This window comes from Rhinopithecus roxellana, chromosome 8 (assembly GCF_007565055.1).
Source record: "Rhinopithecus roxellana isolate Shanxi Qingling chromosome 8, ASM756505v1, whole genome shotgun sequence".
Taxonomy (NCBI): domain Eukaryota; kingdom Metazoa; phylum Chordata; class Mammalia; order Primates; family Cercopithecidae; genus Rhinopithecus; species Rhinopithecus roxellana.
The window spans coordinates 73,127,275-73,148,124 of NC_044556.1; the positions used below are offsets into that span (position 1 = coordinate 73,127,275).

The 20,850-nt window shown below is 44.5% G+C and overlaps 1 protein-coding gene across 1 annotated transcript; it reads left to right on the forward strand.

Annotated features, from left to right (window-relative positions):
* Nucleotides 1-87: 87 nt before the first annotated feature.
* Nucleotides 88-20,577, forward strand: IRF6 (interferon regulatory factor 6). The gene is made up of 9 exons (XM_010385029.2): nucleotides 88-316; nucleotides 4,226-4,297; nucleotides 4,852-5,028; nucleotides 9,769-9,973; nucleotides 10,901-11,029; nucleotides 13,868-14,026; nucleotides 15,398-15,790; nucleotides 16,500-16,618; nucleotides 17,646-20,577. The coding sequence occupies exons 3-9, from the start codon at nucleotides 4,855-4,857 to the stop codon at nucleotides 17,868-17,870; spliced, it is 1,404 nt and encodes a 467-aa protein (XP_010383331.1). The 5' UTR covers nucleotides 88-316; nucleotides 4,226-4,297; nucleotides 4,852-4,854; the 3' UTR covers nucleotides 17,871-20,577.
* The last annotated feature ends 273 nt before the right edge of the window (nucleotides 20,578-20,850 follow it).

Here is a 20,850-nt window from a genome sequence, read left to right on the forward strand (position 1 = left end):
TCCAGAAACGCTGAGTGTCATATTTCTTGCAACGCGCCAATCCCGGATGCCGGGGGGCGTGGCCACACCTGGGAGGCGTGACCGGGCGGAGGCTAGGGCTGCGGCGTCCTGGGGCGAGGCGCTGACGTGAGCTCGGCGCACCTGGGCCGGGCAGGTAAGGGCTGGTGCGGGACGGGGAGAGGAACCCGCAGTCCCTACTTGGGTAGAGCCAGGCGCCCCTTGGCTGAGACGTCGAGGAGCGTGGTAGCGACGGGTGGTCTTCGCTGCGGACTTGGTTCGGAGGGACGTCAGCTTCTGGTGGACAGATTGAGCAAAGGTGGGGACGCCAACTTCTGGGGACCAGCTTGAGGGTGGGAGGCTTCCCCGTGGGTGGGGTAGGACCCGTTGCCGGAGTTTGTGGGGGGTGAGAGAACTTGCTTGGGGGCATCTGTGTGTTTGGGTGCGTACACACTGGGGCTGGGTGCCTGTCGCCCTCTTCCAGATAGCTTTGGGGCGGCCTCAGCTCTGTAGCACTAGGCCCCTCTCGAATCTACACTTGTGTCTACTCTCCCTACCCCCACCACCGAAGCGGAGGGAACTGCTCTTGGCCCCCAACAACCCCACTATCCGGTAGATCTAAAGCACCGCGCCCCCTTCATTCTTACCAACTTGCCGCTGGCCCCTGTGTCCCAGAGAGAGGACTTCCCAGGTCCGCAGGCCCTTGGTCCTCGTGGGCGTTTTGGGAAACTGGTGTGAGGGTGGCCAAGAGCTTTGGAGCATTGGCGGTTTGTTTTCCCTCCTGAGTCTCTTTGGCACAGTTAGGCCCTTCGCCCTGGGCCTGGGAGACACCCTTGGATTTCCAAGGAGCGGAGCTAGGTGTTGGGGAGGGTGACGCTGGGGTGTGGTTGCTCTGGGGGTGGGCCCTCTTTGCCCGAAGGGGCTGGAGTGTTGTGTGGAGAATAGGGAAAGTCTCCCAGGCCTGACTTGGAAAGGAGGCCCGAGGTGCCACTCTTTGCAGGGAGCCTGCGTTGTGGCAAAGGGGTCACCCTGTCCCAACCTGTTCTCTTGGTGGATGTCAAGAGTGGAAGTGAAGGAAAGGAGACGGATAGGGCGAGGAAGGTGCTTGGGTGGGATTGGTGAAAGCTGGTGTTGACCCAGGAGTGTGGTTTAGGATGAGACGTGTATGATGTATGACAGTGGCACTCAATACCTTGTAACTCCCGTTTGTCATCCCCCAACTTCCATCCAGCAGGGGGGAAGGGTGTAGGCATTTTGACTAGAGGCCCGGAGTTTACTCCTAAGCAGGGCTAAACTAAACAGGGAAACCCGAGGAACAGAACTTAGAGGATGGCATTTCACTTCCTTCAGGAGAAAGGGAAGAACTGGGACTGCTAAGACTTGTCTGCAAGAAATGGCTTGGGTTTTAACCTGAGCAAAACCACTGATGGCCAAATCTCGGCTTTGGTGTGGCAGTGCCCCTGGAAACTAGTCTGGGGAGGGGCTATGGAGGTGGCAGTGAGGGTGTTTATGGAGGACCTGCTCCCTAGAATAGGCGTATGCGAGAGGACAGTTAGTGCCCTGAGGAGGCTGAAAGTGTCCCTCCTCTATGCTCAGCGTGAGGGGAATACATAGGTTAGCATCATTGTCCTTTGGTTGGTTAAATACCTGTTAGAGACACAGGCCTTGCATTTTGCTGTGATGGCAGCTAGAGATACCAAGATGAGTTCAAGTAGGCTAAGGTGGTTCTGCAGGCATTGGGATTTGGGTGGTAAGAGTGTTTAGAAAGAGAACTCTGATTTAGGTGTGTTTGAGAGTGGATGTTATGCAGTCTCCACCTCAATAACTTTATTGGCCCTCTATGTTGCTGGAATCTTTGCTGATGTTTTTAGTTTACTTTCTTGGTGCCTAGAAGATGAGAGGGACATAGAAGACAGGGTGCAGTGACAAGGTTTGGTACAGAACACTCTGACTTAGGAGATAAAGCATCTCAGTTAGCCCAGATGTAAAATGGGGATAGTAATACCATGTTCAGGTTCATAAGGATGAAACCAGACACATTAGGTAAAGGTTCATGTAAAAATTGTAAAGCCTACACAGATACAAAGGATTGTTGTTACCATCCTTTATAAGCAATGTTTTATTGTCCTGAGGTTAAAAAAAGTTACTCGTAGTTTTTTAAATTATAAGTTGAAACATATCATTGTAGGAAAATATGAATCATGTATAACATATATAGGAGAATGTAAAAAACACCCATAATTCCATCACCATTACAATTCCAATAACCATTACAAATATTTTGTTGCATTGTTGTATTTATTTCCTTTTCTCAGTTCTGTGTGTATGTGCACATGTATGCAAGTATGTGCTATGTTACAAGATGGAGATAGTGCTACACAGTATGCTTTGTTTCCCCCTGCCCCCACAACTTCAGATTGTAAATATTTCCTTGAGTATAATAAAAATTCTGACGCCTGTTGTTAATGGCTACTTGATATTGCAGCCTGTGGTTGTGACATAATGAACCATTTCTGTCTCGGTCATTTGGGTTTTCAATTTTTCCATCTCTGCCTGTTTTTAGAGTTATAGTTACTGGGTGGTGGGTAGGGGAGATCTTGGCTGACTTTCAGAAGGTGGAGAGGGTTTACAGTGAGAGAGACAGGGCATGGGCTTGGAGGAGGGCAGGCTGGGGCTCCTTCCATGGGGCTGAGGCAAGGCTGCTCATGTGTAGTCCCATCTTAGGAGAACACTGAGAACCCAGGGCTCTAGATCTTAGTCACTGATCTCTATGGGTGGCTGCATCTCCTTTCCCATGATCAGGCGCAGATCCTGGTCTAGGCCTGATTGCCTTAATTTTTTCATGATGGGCTTTGGATCAACTACAATAAGCCCTTTTGGACTTTTCTTCAAGTCCACTATTGGTCAAGAGTTGGATTTTAATGTCTGACAGGCCCAAACACAGCACTCACCAGTATTGCAATGGAAATTCTCAAAAGCTTTTTACTAGATTGACTGGATGGTGCCTATTTCTCTATCCTCTTTTTCCTTCTCTTGCTCCATCCCCCTTTTAGTAGTGATAGGACTGGGGAGCAGAAGGTAGAATTAACCCTTGAGAGAATATGCATTCCCTTCTCCTTATAAGGTGTAAATGCACTCCATGGTTTGATGGTTTCACATGCTGCCCTACAAAACACCGTAATTCAAGGCCAACTACGTGGGGGCACTGGAACACTGCATGCCAACCTCACCTACCCACTGTGCTCCCAGGGGGAAGGTTTCAGTTGCAGGACTTGGTAATTGGGTCAGAAAGCTCAGGTGAGGGCAGGTCTTGTCTTGCTCTTAAAGTGCCAGATGCTGAGTTAGGTTTGGGTTTTTCACATTTGTTGGGAGTCTGGCTGGAGAGAGAAGTGGTGTTATGGGCCACCCCGTCAGCTAAGCTCTTCTATGTTGGAGCCTTCAGCTGACCCTTTTAACCTCTTTTCTTTCTCACCTGGCACAGTTTATTCCCATATTTAGCTTCTTTGCTGTAAGGTTGTTTGGTTTCAGAACTGTGATCCAGGTAGGGATCTTTCTGGGTATGAAGGTGACCTATTTATCTTCCACTCCTCCTCAGGCCATTGTGGGGCTTGAGAAGTTCCAACGTGGAGATTCTCAAGAAGGAACATAGAGCTTTAGTGTCTAGTAACTAACACAGTGCTTGGCACATGGTAGAGGATGAACAAATATTTGTTGAATGAGTGTTATTTTTCCAGGCATCTCATTCTCATCTTAAGTAAAAACAAAATAAGAACACCAAAAAATCCAACAGAACATCTCAGATAATTCTCCAGTGCCTCTTTTTTTTTATCAGTCACCCAATCTGGGAAGGCTTTTATTTTCTGCTGTGAGTGCCAGCTGCTCTTGAATGTTATCTGCTATGCCCATGTATTTTTACGAGAATCAATTGCAGACTTTACCCAGGCTGGCTCCTGCAACCAATCGGTTCACTCCAGGCTTCATTGGGAGATAAACAGACCCAAGGGAGGAGGCTGTCCTAGCCATGCAAAGCTTGTCTCATGACTGTTTTTGGTACTGTAAGTACTCTTAGTACTTTAGTATTTGCTTATTCTAGGGCTTCTGAGCTTTACCAGAACTCATTTGCAGAGACACATTCTCAGAACCTTTGTTGCCAATGTTCCCAAGCCTTCTCCCAGACACTGGATTGTTGTATGGATAACCAGCTGAGACCCCTCTTTTCTCCATACAGAACCTTTGAGTGGTCAAGGGAAAGATAAGCCGACTCTTCAGATCCCTGCGAACACACTGCCTGCTCTTCCATGTAAGTGAAGACTCTGGAGTCCAGGATCTACCCCTTACCTACTTCTCCCTCATCATGGTGCTGTCATTTCTTTCTAAAATATTCCCATTCACCTTTAGTTGTCTTATTTAAAAAGAGAACATGCTTCAGCTTCTCATTTATATAGTTGTTGCTGTTTCCATAACTTTTTTCTTCCCTCTCCTGAGACAAGATTGAAAAGAACAATTTCCCTTCTCTTCCAAAGTCCTTGGTGCTTCAGGAAGGACTGTGTTCCAGCAGGATGACATCATCTTTTTATTTTTCTGCTTCAGGATTTAAATAGAAGAAATGTGATCTACTTGGATGATAAGTCTGATTTGGCTAAAGCATGAAGTATAAATGGCTTTGGAATCAGAATAAAAAGGACCTTTTAACCTCTTTTCTTTCCCACCTGGCACAGTTTATTCCCATATTTAGTTTCTTTGCTGTAATCTAGTGAAACTGTAGCTCTAGTAGATGGGAACGGTGGCTGGGAAGGGTTCCCAGTGGCTGGCCTAATTCTTCTGCTATTCCCATTTCTCCCTCTGATCCTCCAGATCATGGCCCTCCACCCCCGCAGAGTCCGACTGAAGCCCTGGCTGGTGGCCCAGGTGGATAGTGGCCTCTACCCTGGGCTCATCTGGCTACACAGGGACTCTAAACGCTTCCAGATTCCCTGGAAACATGCCACCCGGCATAGCCCTCAACAAGAAGAGGAAAATACTATTTTTAAGGTAAAGGACTTCTTCTACCATCAGACCTTTCTGGATTTTTTTTTTTTTTTTTTTTTTTTTTTTTTGGCCTGGAGAATATACTAGATCTAAAACTCTGGTGAAACAGAGAGAATGCTTATGATGGGGGTGCCCAAACTCTGCAGGTATGGTAATTCCTCTTTTGGAGGTGTGTCTGCAATGGTTGAAGCCCTTTGTTCTTTCCCACTGGTTGAAAGTACTCAATCACATCCCAAAGGATACCAGCTGGGGTTGGCCAAAACTCTCATTAGTGATTGTAGTGATGTGTTTGTTTCAAAAGCTAGCAAGTGTCAGCAGTTAACTCTTCCTCCTCAGTCACTCAGAGCTCTTGCTATGCAGCGAGGTGCTTGGGCCTGGCAATGGATCCTCAGACCAGGACAGAACTATCAGGTGTTAGCAGGCACACAGTATAGCCTATGTGGTTGGTATAGAGGGCTCTCCGCAAGTTTTTCTTTCTTTTTCTTTTTTTGTGGGATATGGTCTTCCTCTGTCAACCAGGCTGGAGTGCAAGTGGCATGATCATAGCTCACTGCAGCCCTGACCTTCTAGGCTCAAGCGATTCTCCCGCCTCAACCTCCCACGTAGCTGGAACTATAAGCACACACCACCATGTCTGGCTAATTTTTGTATTTTTTCTGCAGAGACAGGGTTTCACCATGTTGCCCAGGCTGGTCTTGAACTCTTGGGGTCAAGTGATCCTCCCTGCTTAGCCTCCCAGAGTGTTCAGATTATAGGCATGAGCCACTGCACCTGGCAAGCTTTTCTTTTGAGTTAAAATATTTTGCCCCATCTATAACTGCTGCTTAAAAATTAAAGGTGATTTAATTACAAGTTTTAATTTTATGAATGTTTTCAAAAATAGGAAATAGCACTGATATGACAGTCATTTTATTTAACTGAAAAGAAGATTTAATCACATAGCATTTTACAAAATTTAAGTGAAACAAAAGCTTGACTTAAGACAGAAGTAGGTGGACAGGCTTGTTGTGGGAAAGGTTTTCACATGGTTTGAAACCCTGGAGGCTGTGCCTCTGCTCCAAACCAGCTTCTTTCTTGGTCACTTCCATCTCATGAGTAGCTGTAGTTCCTGCATCCCAAGACATTGAGAAGTTAGTTTGTTTGCCCTTTTCTTCTTTGAGTATAAGCTAGAAGTCACCAGTGAAATACAGTCTCTACTGTGGGCCTCTCAAGATTCATGCCTTTGGTCCTTGCTGAAATTGGGTTTGGAAAGGGCAGAAAATGTGAGCGCAGGGTTCAAAAGAAAGCCATCCTTGGGATGTTTCCCACCCAACTCAGTTATGTCAGGTGTAGAGAGGACAGGCAGAAAGAAAATTGGCCTGAAGGTACTTAGAAGGTAAATGACTGCTCTTAATTTAGATTTTAAATAACAATATAAAAGTTGATAATGTTAGTACCTATAAACCAGCACCAATTATTGGAGTTGGCATTGAGAAGGGCGCTGGCCCATCTTGGCCCAGATGGCCTCTTGTGGCCATGGTCTGAAACTGGATTTGCTGTTCAAATGTCTGACAGTGGCTGGCCCTGGGGAAGAGGCTATTTCCTGAAAGCCCTACTCATGAGATTGATGCTTTGGGCTTGCATGCTTGGGGCTTGAGGAAAATTGGGCTGTGGGGAGGTGACTTTGTTTTAGTTATATCTGTGCATCTGTTTGCAGAGTGCAGAGGGAGGGTGCTTTCACAGATACCAAGCTCTGATGGCCTTTAGCAGAATATACAGGTGGGCACTAACATTAAATGAGTATCTGTGTCCATTATCTCTTTTAATTCTCATGACAACCCTGTAAGGGAGGTATTACCTTCATGCTGTTGATGCAGAAGCTAAGTCTTAGAGGGATTGAATAACTTGCCAAAATCACACACCCAGTAAGTGGTGGGGGCAGGATTTGAACCCTTGACTTTCTGTCTCCATTCCACCCCCCATTATTCTGCCCTTTCTGATCAAGAATTGGAAGAACTGGCCTCAAATTCTACTACCATCAGCTGCATGTGTAGCCCTGAGCAAGTTAACCTCTCTGGGCTTCAGCTCCCCTTTGGTAAAATGGGGATGAAAGTAGTCTTGCCTGTGAGAATCAAGTGAAATAAAGTATGGAAAGGGATTTGTAAAGCACTATAAAAATGCAGAGATTATTTCCTCTTTAGGAAGAGAAATAAGGACCTGCACAGGGATCAGAATCTCTTGTTAGCAAGACTCAGAATGGGTTTGAACAAGCGATGTTTATAAATCACAATGATTGCCACATGGTTCCACCTATGCTCTCCTTTCTTGTTTTGTTTTGTTTTTGTTGTTGTTGTTGTTGTTGTTGTTTGAGACAGAGTCTTGCTCTGTTACCCAGACTGGAGTGCAGTGGCACGATCTCAGCTCACTGCAACCTCCACCTCCCGGGTTCAAGTGATTCTCCTGCCTCAGCCTCCCAAGTAGCTGGGATTACAGGTGTGTACCACCATGCCCAGGTAATTTTTGTATTTTTAGTAGAGATTGGGTTTCACCATGTTGGCCAGGATGGTCTCAATCTCTTGACCTCATGATCCACCCACCTCAGCCTCCCAAAGTGCTGGGATTTACAGGCGTGAGCCAACTGGCCTGGCCTCCTTTCTTGATTATAAAATTCCAGTCTTAAATGATACAGCTCTTCACTGCATCAGCCTTGGGTGCCCAGTGCAATCTGGGTGGGTCCTGGGGATGGCTGTGTGGTGAGCAGGAAGGCTGGGGCTGTGGTTCTGGGTTGGTCTGGCTGCTCTCCACGGAGGAGCAGGGCTTTAGGGAACCACAGAAATGTGCAGACTTCTGCCAAAGTCTTCATAGCCCAAGTCAGCTGGGTGGGGCCAGAGTTAGCGTGGGCACACAGAGGATCAAACAAATGGAAGGGAAAATGTGGGGAGGCAGCAGCCAGGTATTGCCAGGTAACTGGAGATAGGCCTTCCAGATACCAGTGACCAGTGAAATTGAAATCTCCTGTAGGGGGTTGGATAGAATGGAGCAGCAGTTAGGCCCCCTAGTGTCTGCTCAGCCACCTGGGGCAGCACAGTGTTGCCAAACTTCTTCATTCCCTACCACAAATCAAATGGAGGGACCGGAATCTGAAAAGATGGTAAGAGGAAGTGATCCGAATTGGAGGAGGAGGATTTAGATTAGCTTTTGAGGGAACTTCCTCATGACTGTGAGGTTCTTCAGGGGGTGACTGAAGGAGATCAGAGCTCTTGAAGGATGGGGCAGAAAAATTCAATTTCAGCTTGAGGCAGAAGCCTATGATCAGAATCAGGAAGGGATTGGGTTTGGACAAGTCAAATAACGTGTTAGCTTGAAAACATTGGTGTGTGCTTCCTGTCTTGAGTTCTCTGCTAATGGCACCTACTTTTTCAGCATCAGAACAAGTTGTACTCCTGCACAAAGAAATCAGAGAACTTGTTAGCAATGGGGGAGAGTGGCTATCCCATGAGCAGAAACAAGAATGCCTGTTAGAGCCGAAAGTAGGGCTAGGTGTCTACTCCCTGCTTTGCTCCTGAGCACCTTGGTCTATGACTTGAGCGGCTTAGATTTTTCCTTTCCTCACTGGGGAGGCTAACTTCTTCTTGTCTGGGGAAAGTGCTGTGAGTTTCCATATTTGAAAACCAGAGAGAAGGAGTCAAAGTGGTTTAGTCCGTGCTGCCAGCCACTGGTGTGGTTGACAGCATGATGTTTCTAATGAAGTAGAAGTCTGAGAGGATAGGGAAAGGTAAGGGGTGTGGATTTTTTAGGACTTGAGGCCCTCAGGCAGTGGGACAAGCTGAACCCCCAGTGTTCCTCTTCCTCTTCCTCTTCCTCTTCCTCTTCTCTCTTCTTCTTCTTCTTCTTCTTCTTTCTTCTTTCTTCTTTCTTCTTCTTTCTTCTTCTTTCTTTTCTTTCTTCTTTTTTTGAGATGGAGTTTTACTCTTGTTGCCCAGGCTGGAATGCAATGGCACGATCTTGGCTCATGGCAACCTCTGCCTCCCGAGTTCAAGTGATTCTCCTGCCTCAGCCTCCCAAGTAGCTGAGATTACAGGCATGCACCACCATACCCGCTTAATTTTATGTTTTTAGTGGAGACGGGATTTCTCCATGTTGGTCAGGCTGGTCTCGAACTCCTAGCCTCGTGATCCACCCGGCTTGGCCTCCCAAAGTGCTGCGATTACAGGAGTGAGTCACCGCTCACAATTGTGAGCCACAATTCTTTATTTATGTATTAGATTGAAGACTGATGGGAGGGAACCCAGGAGGCCAAACTCTTCATATCCTCTGCCATGCCTCTTTGTCTTACCTATTGTCGTATAAGCAACTCATGTCAAAAATGAATAAGCAAAGAAAAAAAGTTACTTGAAATTCTGCTATCCAGAGTTACCATCTGCACTTTGGTGCATATTTTCCCCAAACTTTATCTTCAGCCCTTCATTAGAACATTGTTGTCTTAATGAGTGCTGGTACCAATGCTTGCAATAAGTCTCCTCCTTTTAATACATTGTATTTGCACATGGCTTTATTTCACTTAGGCACCTGTCTTGCCTGGTCCTAAGGGCAGTGTTTCCTGCTGCAGTCTCTGTAAATTGGGGTTGGGATGGTGTGGCAGTCATGCAAGAGTGTGTGTGTGTGTGTGTGTGTGTGTGTGTGTGTGTCTATGAGAAAGGGTAAGCACACGCTTTGCAGTGGCTCTGGGCAACGATAGGACTCACTGTGGTTTCTTGTTCTCAGGCCTGGGCTGTAGAGACAGGGAAGTACCAGGAAGGGGTGGATGACCCTGATCCAGCTAAATGGAAGGCCCAGCTGCGCTGTGCTCTCAATAAGAGCAGAGAATTCAACCTAATGTATGATGGCACCAAGGAGGTGCCCATGAACCCAGTGAAGATATATCAAGTGTGTGACATCCCTCAGCCCCAGGGCTCGATCATTAACCCAGGTGAGGCCCCAGGTGCTGGGGAGAAGGTGGGCAGTATGCCAGATCCTCAGCTGGACTCTTAAGAGATAGTCAACTTGAAAACAGCCTGATTTACAAAGTTTAAGATGGATAAAGCAAGAAAGCCTTTCTCTGGGAAGGACCCAGAAAACAAAAGACTCAAACTCAGCAAAATCTTGCTTACTTAGGGGTATGTTTTTTAGCCTAGTTACTTAAAACATTAGAAAGTGGAGGGGTATACAGTTCTACTGTAAAAGTAGCCTCTCTTGGGATTCAAGAGGCTAGGTAGTTTTGAAGGAGAAGGGATCAAAGCTTAGGTTTGCGTTCTAAATCTGGCCCTTATCACTTTACTACTTGTAGGACTTGAATCAAGTCATTTTACCTCTTGTGAGCCTCAGTTTCTTCAACTCTAAAATATGGGATCTCAGCTTTCCTGTTTACTTCAAAAGCTATTGTGAGAATCAATTAACATGATCTGTAAAAAAAAAAATTAACATGATCTGTAAAAAATTTTTTTAATTGACAAATAATAATTATGCATATTCATTGGGTATATAGTGATGTTTTGGTACATACAATAGTGACAAGATCAGGGTAATAAGTTCTTTATACATATTGGGTGAGTGATCGTTTAATTCATAGGATACTTTGAATAAGATAATATCTCCTGATCCCTCCAATTAACTCCGTACTTAACAAGTACTAACAGCCAGATAATTTAGATATGTGCTCCAGTGAATCCAGGGAGGTCCTTCCACGAGAGAAGTATTGGTTCCCTTGATTCTCACTCTTTTTAGCTAGGACATTGAGGGTGTGTACTGAACCTGAGGAGCCTCTGGGATAGCAGTCCCTAGCTTGAATGGTGGGTCAGCTGCAGGGATGGCAGTGCAACCTGAATGGCTCACTTGTGAGCTTGTGTATCTTGGGTAGGATCCACAGGGTCTGCTCCCTGGGATGAGAAGGATAATGATGTGGATGAAGAAGATGAGGAAGATGAGCTGGATCAGTCGCAGCACCATGTTCCCATCCAGGACACCTTCCCCTTCCTGAACATCAATGGTGAGTGGGGATGATGGATGGTATAGAGACATACGGAGGATGTAAGGAGTTTTGACCTTGGAACTGTCAATACATTGGCCACCACTGCCCTGAAAGCAGGATCGGTCCAGGCTGCTGGACTGTTAGCAAGTGGGAGTCAGAGGTGAGGAACTCCCTGCTGGCTCAGTTATCCCAGTAGAGTTGGGTGGGTTCCAGGCAATAGAACATCTTCGGAAGCTTACGTGCTAATTCAAAGAAATAAAAAATTTGAATTCATTCTTAACCCAACATACAAATATATCATCAGTTATACATTTTGCCAATTTCCTTCAGGCCAAATGCAGTGTCAATTTTATGAGTTACGGGCAAACTCTTCTAATATTTCTCTTGGCATAAATTCTGTGTCACTTCCTTAACAAGGACTACTCTGCTTAGGCTGTATCACGGGAAACTTGTGATGTTTGTAGCTGATAATACTAGGCTCTGATAGGATTTATCTACAACAGACTTTTCTTTTGTGGGCTTTTGAATCCAGCTTCCCAGGAAAATTGAGTTGGGAGTTTGAGAATCCACTGTGTGACAGAGCAAGTACTGAATCTCCCACTGCATTTTCTGAGGATACTTGAACACACGTTGAATTACTCTTCCGCAGCATCTTTACTTGATTTATCCACTGAAATGCTCCTACTCAAATGACTTGCGGATATCCAGCCAAGCAGTTTTTCATTGTCTTTTTAGTACCACCTGGCTGCAATGGGTCAAAATGAGATAACTTGTGCCACCTATAAAACTTAGATATCAAGATTATTTATTTAGGATTTTCAGGTACCCTACTCTAGGTGATGCCCCTACCTTTCAGAATCAGAAAATGACACTTGTCAGTCCACTGGCCCTCCTTCATTTATCCTTCCACTTATATATTTGCAACCAAGTGTGGGTAAAGAGCAGTTTCATAGAGATCTTCCAGGTCAACATTGCCATATGTTTAACGTCACTAATCATTAGAGAAATGCAAATCAAAACCACAATGAAATACCATCTCACACCAGTCAGAATGGCTGTTACTGAAAAGTCAAAAAATAACAGATGCTGATGAGTTTATGGAGAAAAGGGAACACTTATATCCTGCTGGTGGGAATGTAAATTAGTCCAGTCACTGTGGAAAGCAGTTTGGTGATTTCTCAAAGAACTTGAAACAGAATTACCATTTGGCCCAGCAATCCCATTATTGGATATATACCCAAAAGAATATAAATTGTTCTACCATAAGGACACATGTACACATATGTTCATTGCCGCACTTATTCACAATAGCAAAGGCATGGAATCAAATTAAATGCCCATCAGTGGTGGACTGGATAAAGAAAACATGGTACATATATACCATGGAATACTATGCAGCCATAAAAAAAGAATAAGATCATGTCTTTTGCCGCAACATGGATGTAGCTGGAGGGCATTATCTTAAGTGAACTAAAACACAGGAACAGAAGACCAAATACTACATGTTCCCACTCATAAGGGGGAGCTAAACATTGAGTACACATGGACACAAAGAAGGGAACAATAGACACTGGGGCCTCCTTGAGGACGGAGGGTGGGAGGAGGATGAGGATAGAAAAACTACCTATTGGGTACTACACTTATTAACTGGGTGACTAAATAATCTCTATACCAAACCCCGGGACATGTAATTCACCTATTTAACAAACCTGCACACGCATTCCTGAAACCAAAATAAAAGTAAAAACAAATAAAGCATTGCCACATGTTATATTCCCACTTAGTGAAATTGAACATCTAGAAATGTGGGATCCTTTCCCAAATGTCTGGCTGACTCATTCTGTTATTCTCACCCCCTAAAATGATGCAGTTTATTTCCAGGATCCTGATTTCCTATTTCTGTTGCTATTTTATTAAAGCTAGTATTTGTGTGTCCTTATGTTTTGAGCTGCCTTTAATCCTTTTTTGGAAAGTTGTAGAATAGATATGAAAAACAAAAAAGTAAAATGGGAATGTAAATTTAACCAGACTTATACACAAAGGGTCAAAGAAACATTAACCTTTGTGATTTCAGAGCTGTTGAGCCAGAGGATGAAGAATTGTTGAAGAATAGATGCCTAAGAGGTGAGGCTAGGAGGAGAAATCTGTAGACTTTGGAGCAAGTCAACTTTGACAGTAGCAGGGAAATACTCTTTTTTTTTTTTTTTTTTTTTTTTTTTTTTTTTTTTTTAAAAAAACCTTCAATTGGATCCTTTTGAATAAATAATACTTTCACATGGTTGACATTTATAATGGTACAAAAAGGTAAATCAGTGGAAAAGTTTTCCTTCTATCCTGTCCCTGAACCTTCATTTCTTTCCCTGGAGGAGTCAGATCCTTCTAGGTTCTAGAGTATCCTTCCAGACATTTTATGCATGTAAAAGTATTTGTTTGTTTTTAAAGGAATTTCTATGCATTAACACTTCCTTGAAGCTAATCAGCTAATTCAGTTGAGTTCATTTTATGGAAGACAACCAACCTCTATTTAATTGCTCGGGGCAAATTTTACAGTATGGAATCTCTTACTCCTTATAATTTAACCTCCAGAGAAAACTCACTTGTCTATGTTAATTTTCAGTAAACAAAGTTTTTCAAAACTATGAATTTGTGGGAGAAATAATATGATTAGGAAGCAGGAGCAGGGTAACCTTATTTCTTATTGTGTTAGTTATGGGAATCACTGATGAGCTGGAAGATCACACTGGGTCAGGGTTCAGTATTTAGTTCTTGTCTACTGACCTTGTGAGTTCTCAGAGCATCAGCAAGTGATGTGCATGTGTGGTACCCCTGTCTGCTCACCATATGCTTTTGTTCTAGGTTCTCCCATGGCGCCAGCCAGTGTGGGCAATTGCAGTGTGGGCAACTGCAGCCCTGAGGCAGTGTGGCCCAAAACTGAACCCCTGGAGATGGAAGTACCCCAGGCACCTATACAGCCCTTCTATAGCTCTCCAGAACTGTGGATCAGCTCTCTCCCAAGTAAGTGAGACTTTATCTTTCTTGCTGGGCCTTCTGCTCCTATTACAGACTCTTTCCTGTCCTGCTTTCTGACTGCATTTCTTTGCCATGCATTGAAAAACTACCTGTCTCAGAGGCACCTTCTGTTTCTGTTTCCTGGCTAGCCCATGAGTCACCAGGGAAGAAGTAAAGAAACACTGGCCCAGCTGGGTGTGGTGGCTTACACCTGTAATCCTAGGCTGAGGTGGGAGGAGTGCTTGAGACCAGGAGTTTGAGACTAGCCTGGGCAACATAGTAAGACTCTAAAGTTGTCTGGGCATGGCAGTGCATGCCTGTGGTCCCTGTTACTTGGGAGGATGAGGTGGGAGGATCACTTGAAGGCAGAAGGTCGAGGCTGCAGTGAGCGCTGATCAAGCCATTGCACTCCAGTCTGGGTGACAGAATGAGATATGGTCTCAAAAAAAAAAAAAAAAAAAAAAAAAAGGAAAAGAAAAGAAACATTGGCTGATACTTACTTGCTCATAGGGACACTCTGATTGGTTACAGCTCCAGCTCCAGGTTATTCAGGTCTTAGGTGGGTAGGAGGCCCAGGTTTATCAGTCAGGCAGGGGGATTTAGTGACAAGGTTAGTTGTGGAATAGGGAGGTTAATGGCCATGGATTTGGTAGAGGAGGCTCTTGGATTTTGAGAGGCTTTAGGACCTACAGAAAAAACCTCTTTCTGAATTTGGTACAAATTTATCTCAGTGAAGAATCAATGTCATTGCCTGGGTCTCCCTTTCACACTATACATGGTAGGCATGTGAGTGCTATTAATACAATTTTGTCCAAGAGGCTAATTAGCTTTGATAAGGGCTACTGGGTTCAATGGAGATTTGCTGAGTAAAAATGAACTTTGATGTGAACTGTGTCCTTTTATGGCATATTATTAGAACAGATCCCCAGTGTGTGTGCTCACATGTCATTTTCAGAAAAATTGTTTGGTATTGCTTCTTGTTCCTCAAGTTTCTTTAAACAGTAAGCTGAAAATGATACACAAACCAGATACCTTAGTTTTTAGTTCCTTCCAATGACCACTGGTGTGAAGACTCAGTTAGTATAGCGTGGGGATACCAGGACCACTTTACTTGATGAAATTGTAGCCCTTGGGGTGTGGTGATTGAACAGAAATAGTTGAGATGGACCTTGAACTGTCTGCTTTCAGGCAGCCTTCTGAGTGAATATTCCAGGGATATGTTGATGTCTCCCTTTATTGCAGGAAGGATAACTATGGCAATGGCCTTCCTGAATGCTGGTTGAAAGGTGGCTTGATCTTAATGGACTTGCATGAGTCACAGGGATGAGCAGGCAGAGCAGTGAAGCAGGACTCTCACTGTCATCTCTAACCTTGCAGTGACTGACCTGGACATCAAGTTTCAGTACCGTGGGAAGGAGTACGGGCAGACCATGACCGTGAGCAACCCCCAGGGCTGCCGACTCTTCTATGGGGACCTGGGTCCCATGCCTGACCAGGAGGAGCTCTTTGGTCCTGTCAGCCTGGAGCAGGTCAAATTCCCAGGTCCTGAGCATATTACCAATGAGAAGCAGAAGCTCTTCACTAGCAAGCTGCTGGACGTCATGGACAGAGGACTGATCCTGGAGGTCAGCGGTCACGCCATTTATGCCATCAGGCTGTGCCAGTGCAAGGTGTACTGGTCTGGGCCATGTGCCCCATCACTTGTTGCTCCCAACCTGATTGAGAGACAAAAAAAGGTCAAGCTATTTTGTCTGGAAACATTCCTTAGCGGTAAGTCATTTCTCAGAAGGTTGATGGTGGGAATCGTTCTCTGGAAGTACATTCCTTCCACCATGACTGCCTTTCACCTCCCTGCTTTCCTGGCATGGCAAAGATCTTTAAAAATTTCTTCTGGAGGAGGTCAAGGGAGAACAGAACTTTGGGTCTAAAAATTGGAGGTGACCTCGGCAACAAAGAAGGGAGTTTCACTCCAAGGCTATGTACTTGGAAGCCATTTTTAAGTTGGTTGTGGCTCCTTCAATGGCAGAAAAAGGAGACAGCCCTGTCATTACATCTCAAATGTTACCAGCTTGTCTTTAACTTTGGAAGGTAACACTGCTTGTCATATTCAGAATAGCACATATTCTTTTGGGAATTATCTGAGTGGTGAATTCAAGCAGGCAGTTTTGGGGAAAGCACTGAGATGTGAATTTTTTACAATGTGGTTTGGACCGCAAGTCGTGATCAATGATGTCCAAGAGAACCCTCTGTAATTTGTACTGTTCAATATATTTGTGCTATTCAGTATGGTTGTCACAAGCCATATGTGGCTATTGAGCATGTAAATATGACTAATGTGACCCAGGAACTGTTTAATTAATTTAAAATTAGTGAGCGCTTGTGGCTAGTGGCTATTGTAATGGACAGCATAAAAGATGGTATTTATTGGGTGCATGTGGAATGACCCGGTATACAAAACTTGCTCTTCCACTTTCTGCAGATCTCATTGCCCACCAGAAAGGACAGATAGAAAAGCAGCCACCGTTTGAGATCTACTTATGCTTTGGGGAAGAATGGCCAGATGGGAAACCCTTGGAAAGGAAACTCATCTTGGTTCAGGTGAGAAGATAAGGCTGTGTCAACAACTCTTCTCCTTTTTGCCAATGCTTTAGCCCCAGGTCTGGATTGAGCCTTCATCAAGCATCCATCAGCCCATGTAGGTTTCAGTCTCATCAGATGGGGTAACAGATTCAGGTTTGTGCAGTAGGACCATGCTGGAAAAGGCAGGGTCCTTAAAATGGGTGACTGATTTAGAGGAGATCTTGTCTTTCATTCTCTTACTAACCTTAGAGTCTTGCTGAAACCTCACAGATATGACCCTTTCCAGCTTTTCTACACACACACACACACACACACACACAAACACACACACACACAGTGTAAATTGCACTTTTTTTTTTTTTTTTGGAGACACGGTCTTGCTGTGTCACCCAGGCTGGAGTGCAGTGGCATCATCTCAGCCCACTGTGGCCTCAACCTCCCAGGTTCAAGCGATCCTCCCACCTCAGCCTCCCAAGTAGCTGTGACTACAGGCACAGGCCACCATGCCTGGCATAATTTTATTTTCAGCAGAGATGAGGTCTCCCTATGTTGCCCATGCTGGTCCCGAACTCGTGGGCTTAAGTGATCATCCTGCCTCAGCCTCCCCAAATTCTGGGATTATGGGTATAAGCCACCACACCTGGCCCTTTCCAGCTTTTCTTAGAAAAACCTTTTGAGTTACTTTTAGGAATATAAATTTATTCTAGGAAGTGGCAGCAAGGCCACTTGGGCTTTGCCCCTGGAGTTGTGCAGCAAGGCAAGCAATAGATGATATTTTGTTAAAAGTCTTGCAAAGTAAGCAGTCATTTATTTAGTCATGTAGCCTAATGTTACATTTAGGTTCTTTACCTTCATTTGAACCAACTTCCAGAGTGAGCTTTGGCAGGAGGATGGTCCAGAGAGATGAAGGCATATCCTTTATTTAGACATTAGAACTGGAGGCTTTCTCAGGGCCTCTTTGGTCTGCCCTTCAATCTTGGGTCCATCGTGCTATTTAAAATACCTTTTCCTGAGAGGATACACCTATGTTTTGTGTCTTGAACAGGTCATTCCAGTAGTGGCTCGGATGATCTACGAGATGTTTTCTGGTGATTTCACACGATCCTTTGATAGTGGCAGTGTCCGCCTGCAGATCTCAACCCCAGACATCAAAGATAACATCGTTGCTCAGCTGAAGCAGCTGTACCGCATCCTTCAAACCCAGGAGAGCTGGCAGTCCATGCAGCCCACCCCCAGCATGCAACTCCCCCCTGCCCTGCCTCCTCAATAATCGTGAATGCCATCTTCTTCTTTTCCTTTTTTATAATATTGTACATATGGATTTTTTTTATTGTTTAGATTTAACCAGCTTTTAAATCTCTCTTTTCTCTAACAGTGTTAGAAGTCTGTGATTCTCCAAGTATGCCTAGATTTAAAGCTGATTTAATTTATGGAAAAATCACCCTTCAGACTTTGCTTTTCTTTTTCAAATCTCCTAATGGTAGTATGATGTAGCACAGTAGAAGGAGATTTGGCCTGGGAGTTTGGACACCAAGGTTCTAGCTGCAGCTTTGCTTCCAATGTGACCTTGAACAAGTCCTTTAACCTCTGGGCTTCAGATTTATTGCTTATAAAGTGAAGAGATTGGAATGATGCCTGAAATTGTATCCAGCTTTAAAACGGACTCGATGACCTTCTTCTACTTGTACAAGGCTAAACTGCCTGGAACAGAATCCTTCTGCATTGTTCTTGTACCACATTTTTCCTTGGTTTTGTTAAAGTTTCCTCAAGCACTGATTTGTCCAGGATCAAGCTCTGTTTGACCTGTTCTGCTAGTATAGTAAGCTGGCTCCCTGATGGGGGAAGTGAGAGGGAGAGGAGCTGGCTGGCTGGTTGCTTAGAAACCATGCTTGATATCTAAATAGAAATGGGTGCCAAAGTCTGAAAGTCACCCAGCCTGTGGAGTGAAAGCTCACAAATTTGGCTTCTAAAGGGAAGCTGTTGACACAGAAAGCCTAGGGATTCTGTGGAAGAATAGGTTGTCAGGCATTTACCATATTATCACTCAAATACCAGTGTGTGTGTGTTTTGGGGTTGGGGGAGGGGGGTAGATGATAGTATGTGACTCAGGTGGTAGCTTTAAGAGGAAAGAGCTCTATTTTTCTTATTTTCTTCTCTGAGCTAGACTGAGCTGGGGATCTAAGATATACTTCTCTGACTACAAAAGGGACAGTATAATTTAGATTTTTTGCAGTTGGAAGAAATTGGTTGTTGGGTGTGTTAAGGCTGGGATGAAGAAGGGCTGGGCAGTATTCTTCTGGAAAGGCTCACATAGCACAAACCTGCTTGTCTCCCTTACTAGTGGAGGTATCTGAGTGTGAACAGTGAAGGTAAAGAGTGGTGTAGAACAATGCAGGTCTATCTGTCACAAACTTATCTGGATCTTATCTTATCTGGAAACATCTGCTGAGTCTCTAACCATTTTGGCTTTCTCTTCTTTTTTGAGACAGAGTCTTGCTTTGTTGCCAGGCTAGAGTGCAGTGGCGAATCACCACTTACTGCACTTTAAGCTCCTGGGCTCAAGGAATCGTCCTGACCCAGCCTGCTGAGTAGTTGGGACAAGAGTCGTGCACTATGATGCTTGGCTAATTTTTTTTTTGTAGAGATGACGTCTTGCTATGTTGCCCATGCTGGTCTTGAACTCCTGGGCTCAAGCAATCTGGGACCTAAATGGCAAATAAGATGGTAATCTGTGGTTGCAAGCCTCAGTCCTCTTGAATAGTGACGCCTTTCTGTCTGTGTCGGGACGTAGTAAGGAAGCCCATGTCTAGTCTGGTACCTTTAAACCAGGCCATCTTCTATTTTTCAAAATGACTCAAAAGTTGTGCTAGCCTTATTTTAAAAACTAAAAGTTCATAATCAGTGGTGACCCGCGGACTTATTTATTTAAAGTGCTTAAGCTTTGGTTTTAGAGTTTCTAAGAGACCTGGTGGAATTTACTATTACGAAAAGCATTACCCATGCTATTATGAAAAGCATGACAAGATTAAGAAATCTGGCTAAAGGTCAGGTGCCCAGCTTTGAGGAAAAGTTGGGCTTTTAGGGACCAGGAAGTGTTAAAGGCACAGAAACTTTACATTTTGGGGGTCATTTTGTTGAGTAGGTGAAGTGAGGGATTTGGTCTTGATATTTGGCTGCCCCATCTCTATGTGGGAGCTCAAAGTTAAAAATAACCCACTGTAGGTAAATTAGAAGGGTAGCTCGTGAATCTGGGCCAGTCTGTATCCCTTCTGTGAAATGCTAACAGCCAGGCTATCTGTAGCCTGGGTGGGAGCCCAGATAATGTGAGCTGGTAAAGGGTATTGGAAAAGTGCCAAGAAATACCAAGCTTTTGGTTTGTAACCACTGTGAAAATTTATGAACATGTCAGAGGAATGAATGAGTGATTTGTGAGGTCCTAACTAGAGACCCCAGTTTCTTCCTTGTTTTGGCTCCTTTTCAGAATGCTGGGAGAGTGCTGGATAGATTTAGGTTTCCTTTCTTTTTTTAGGGCCTCAGTCTGCTATCTCCTTTGGTGGCCACAACCACTCACTCCCTTGATATCTTCTACTCCCTTGCCTTCATCATGCTTAAGACTGAGAAGGGAGTTAGATTTTGTCACTAGCTCTTCTTTTTCCTCACTGTCTACCCCACCAAACAAGATTAGTTCAAGTTAAAAAGAACCTACTGGAGGTAAACTGGGAGAGCAAGTGTTGGATCTGGGCTGGTCCCTTTCCCATATAATTAGGTCCCTGGTTATATGTTCCCATAGCACCCCATAGTTCCTCTTTCAGAATAATCATTTCCCTTGTAATGCTCAGCATCTGTATCCTGCTTGACTGCAAACTTGCTGAAGGTAGGGATTGTTTGTCTTGGACTTCGCTGCCAGTCCTTAGAACAGTGTCTGGGACACAGTGTGTTCTCAAATATTTGTTGCTGGAATAAATGAATGAACTAAATCAGTCTTTTAGGGATTTATTGTTAACCACCATGGGAAAATTAAATAAATGCAGGGAAGGAAAACATTCTAAAATTAGAAGACTACTTTCTACTCTCAGCTTCTGACTCCCACTGAGCTAAGAACCAGTGTTAGGCTGGTAACTCCTATAAGCTGGTCCTCCTCCCATGCTGACCCCATCTTTACAGTTCACTTTTCACCGTCTGAAGGCACCACCAAGATAGACCCAGGAGTGACAACTCCAGTGTAGGTGTCCACTGTTGCCTTAATCTCT

Excerpts from the sequence above, each read along its gene's own strand:
- IRF6 (XM_010385029.2), top strand. The coding sequence starts at position 4,855 with ATGGCCCTCCACCCCCGCAGAGTCCGACTGAAGCCCTGGCTGGTGGCC. Across the intron at positions 11,030-13,867 it reads CCCCTTCCTGAACATCAATG|GTTCTCCCATGGCGCCAGCC; the intron begins GTGAGTGGGGAT and ends CTTTTGTTCTAG. Across the intron at positions 16,619-17,645 it reads GGAAACTCATCTTGGTTCAG|GTCATTCCAGTAGTGGCTCG; the intron begins GTGAGAAGATAA and ends TGTCTTGAACAG.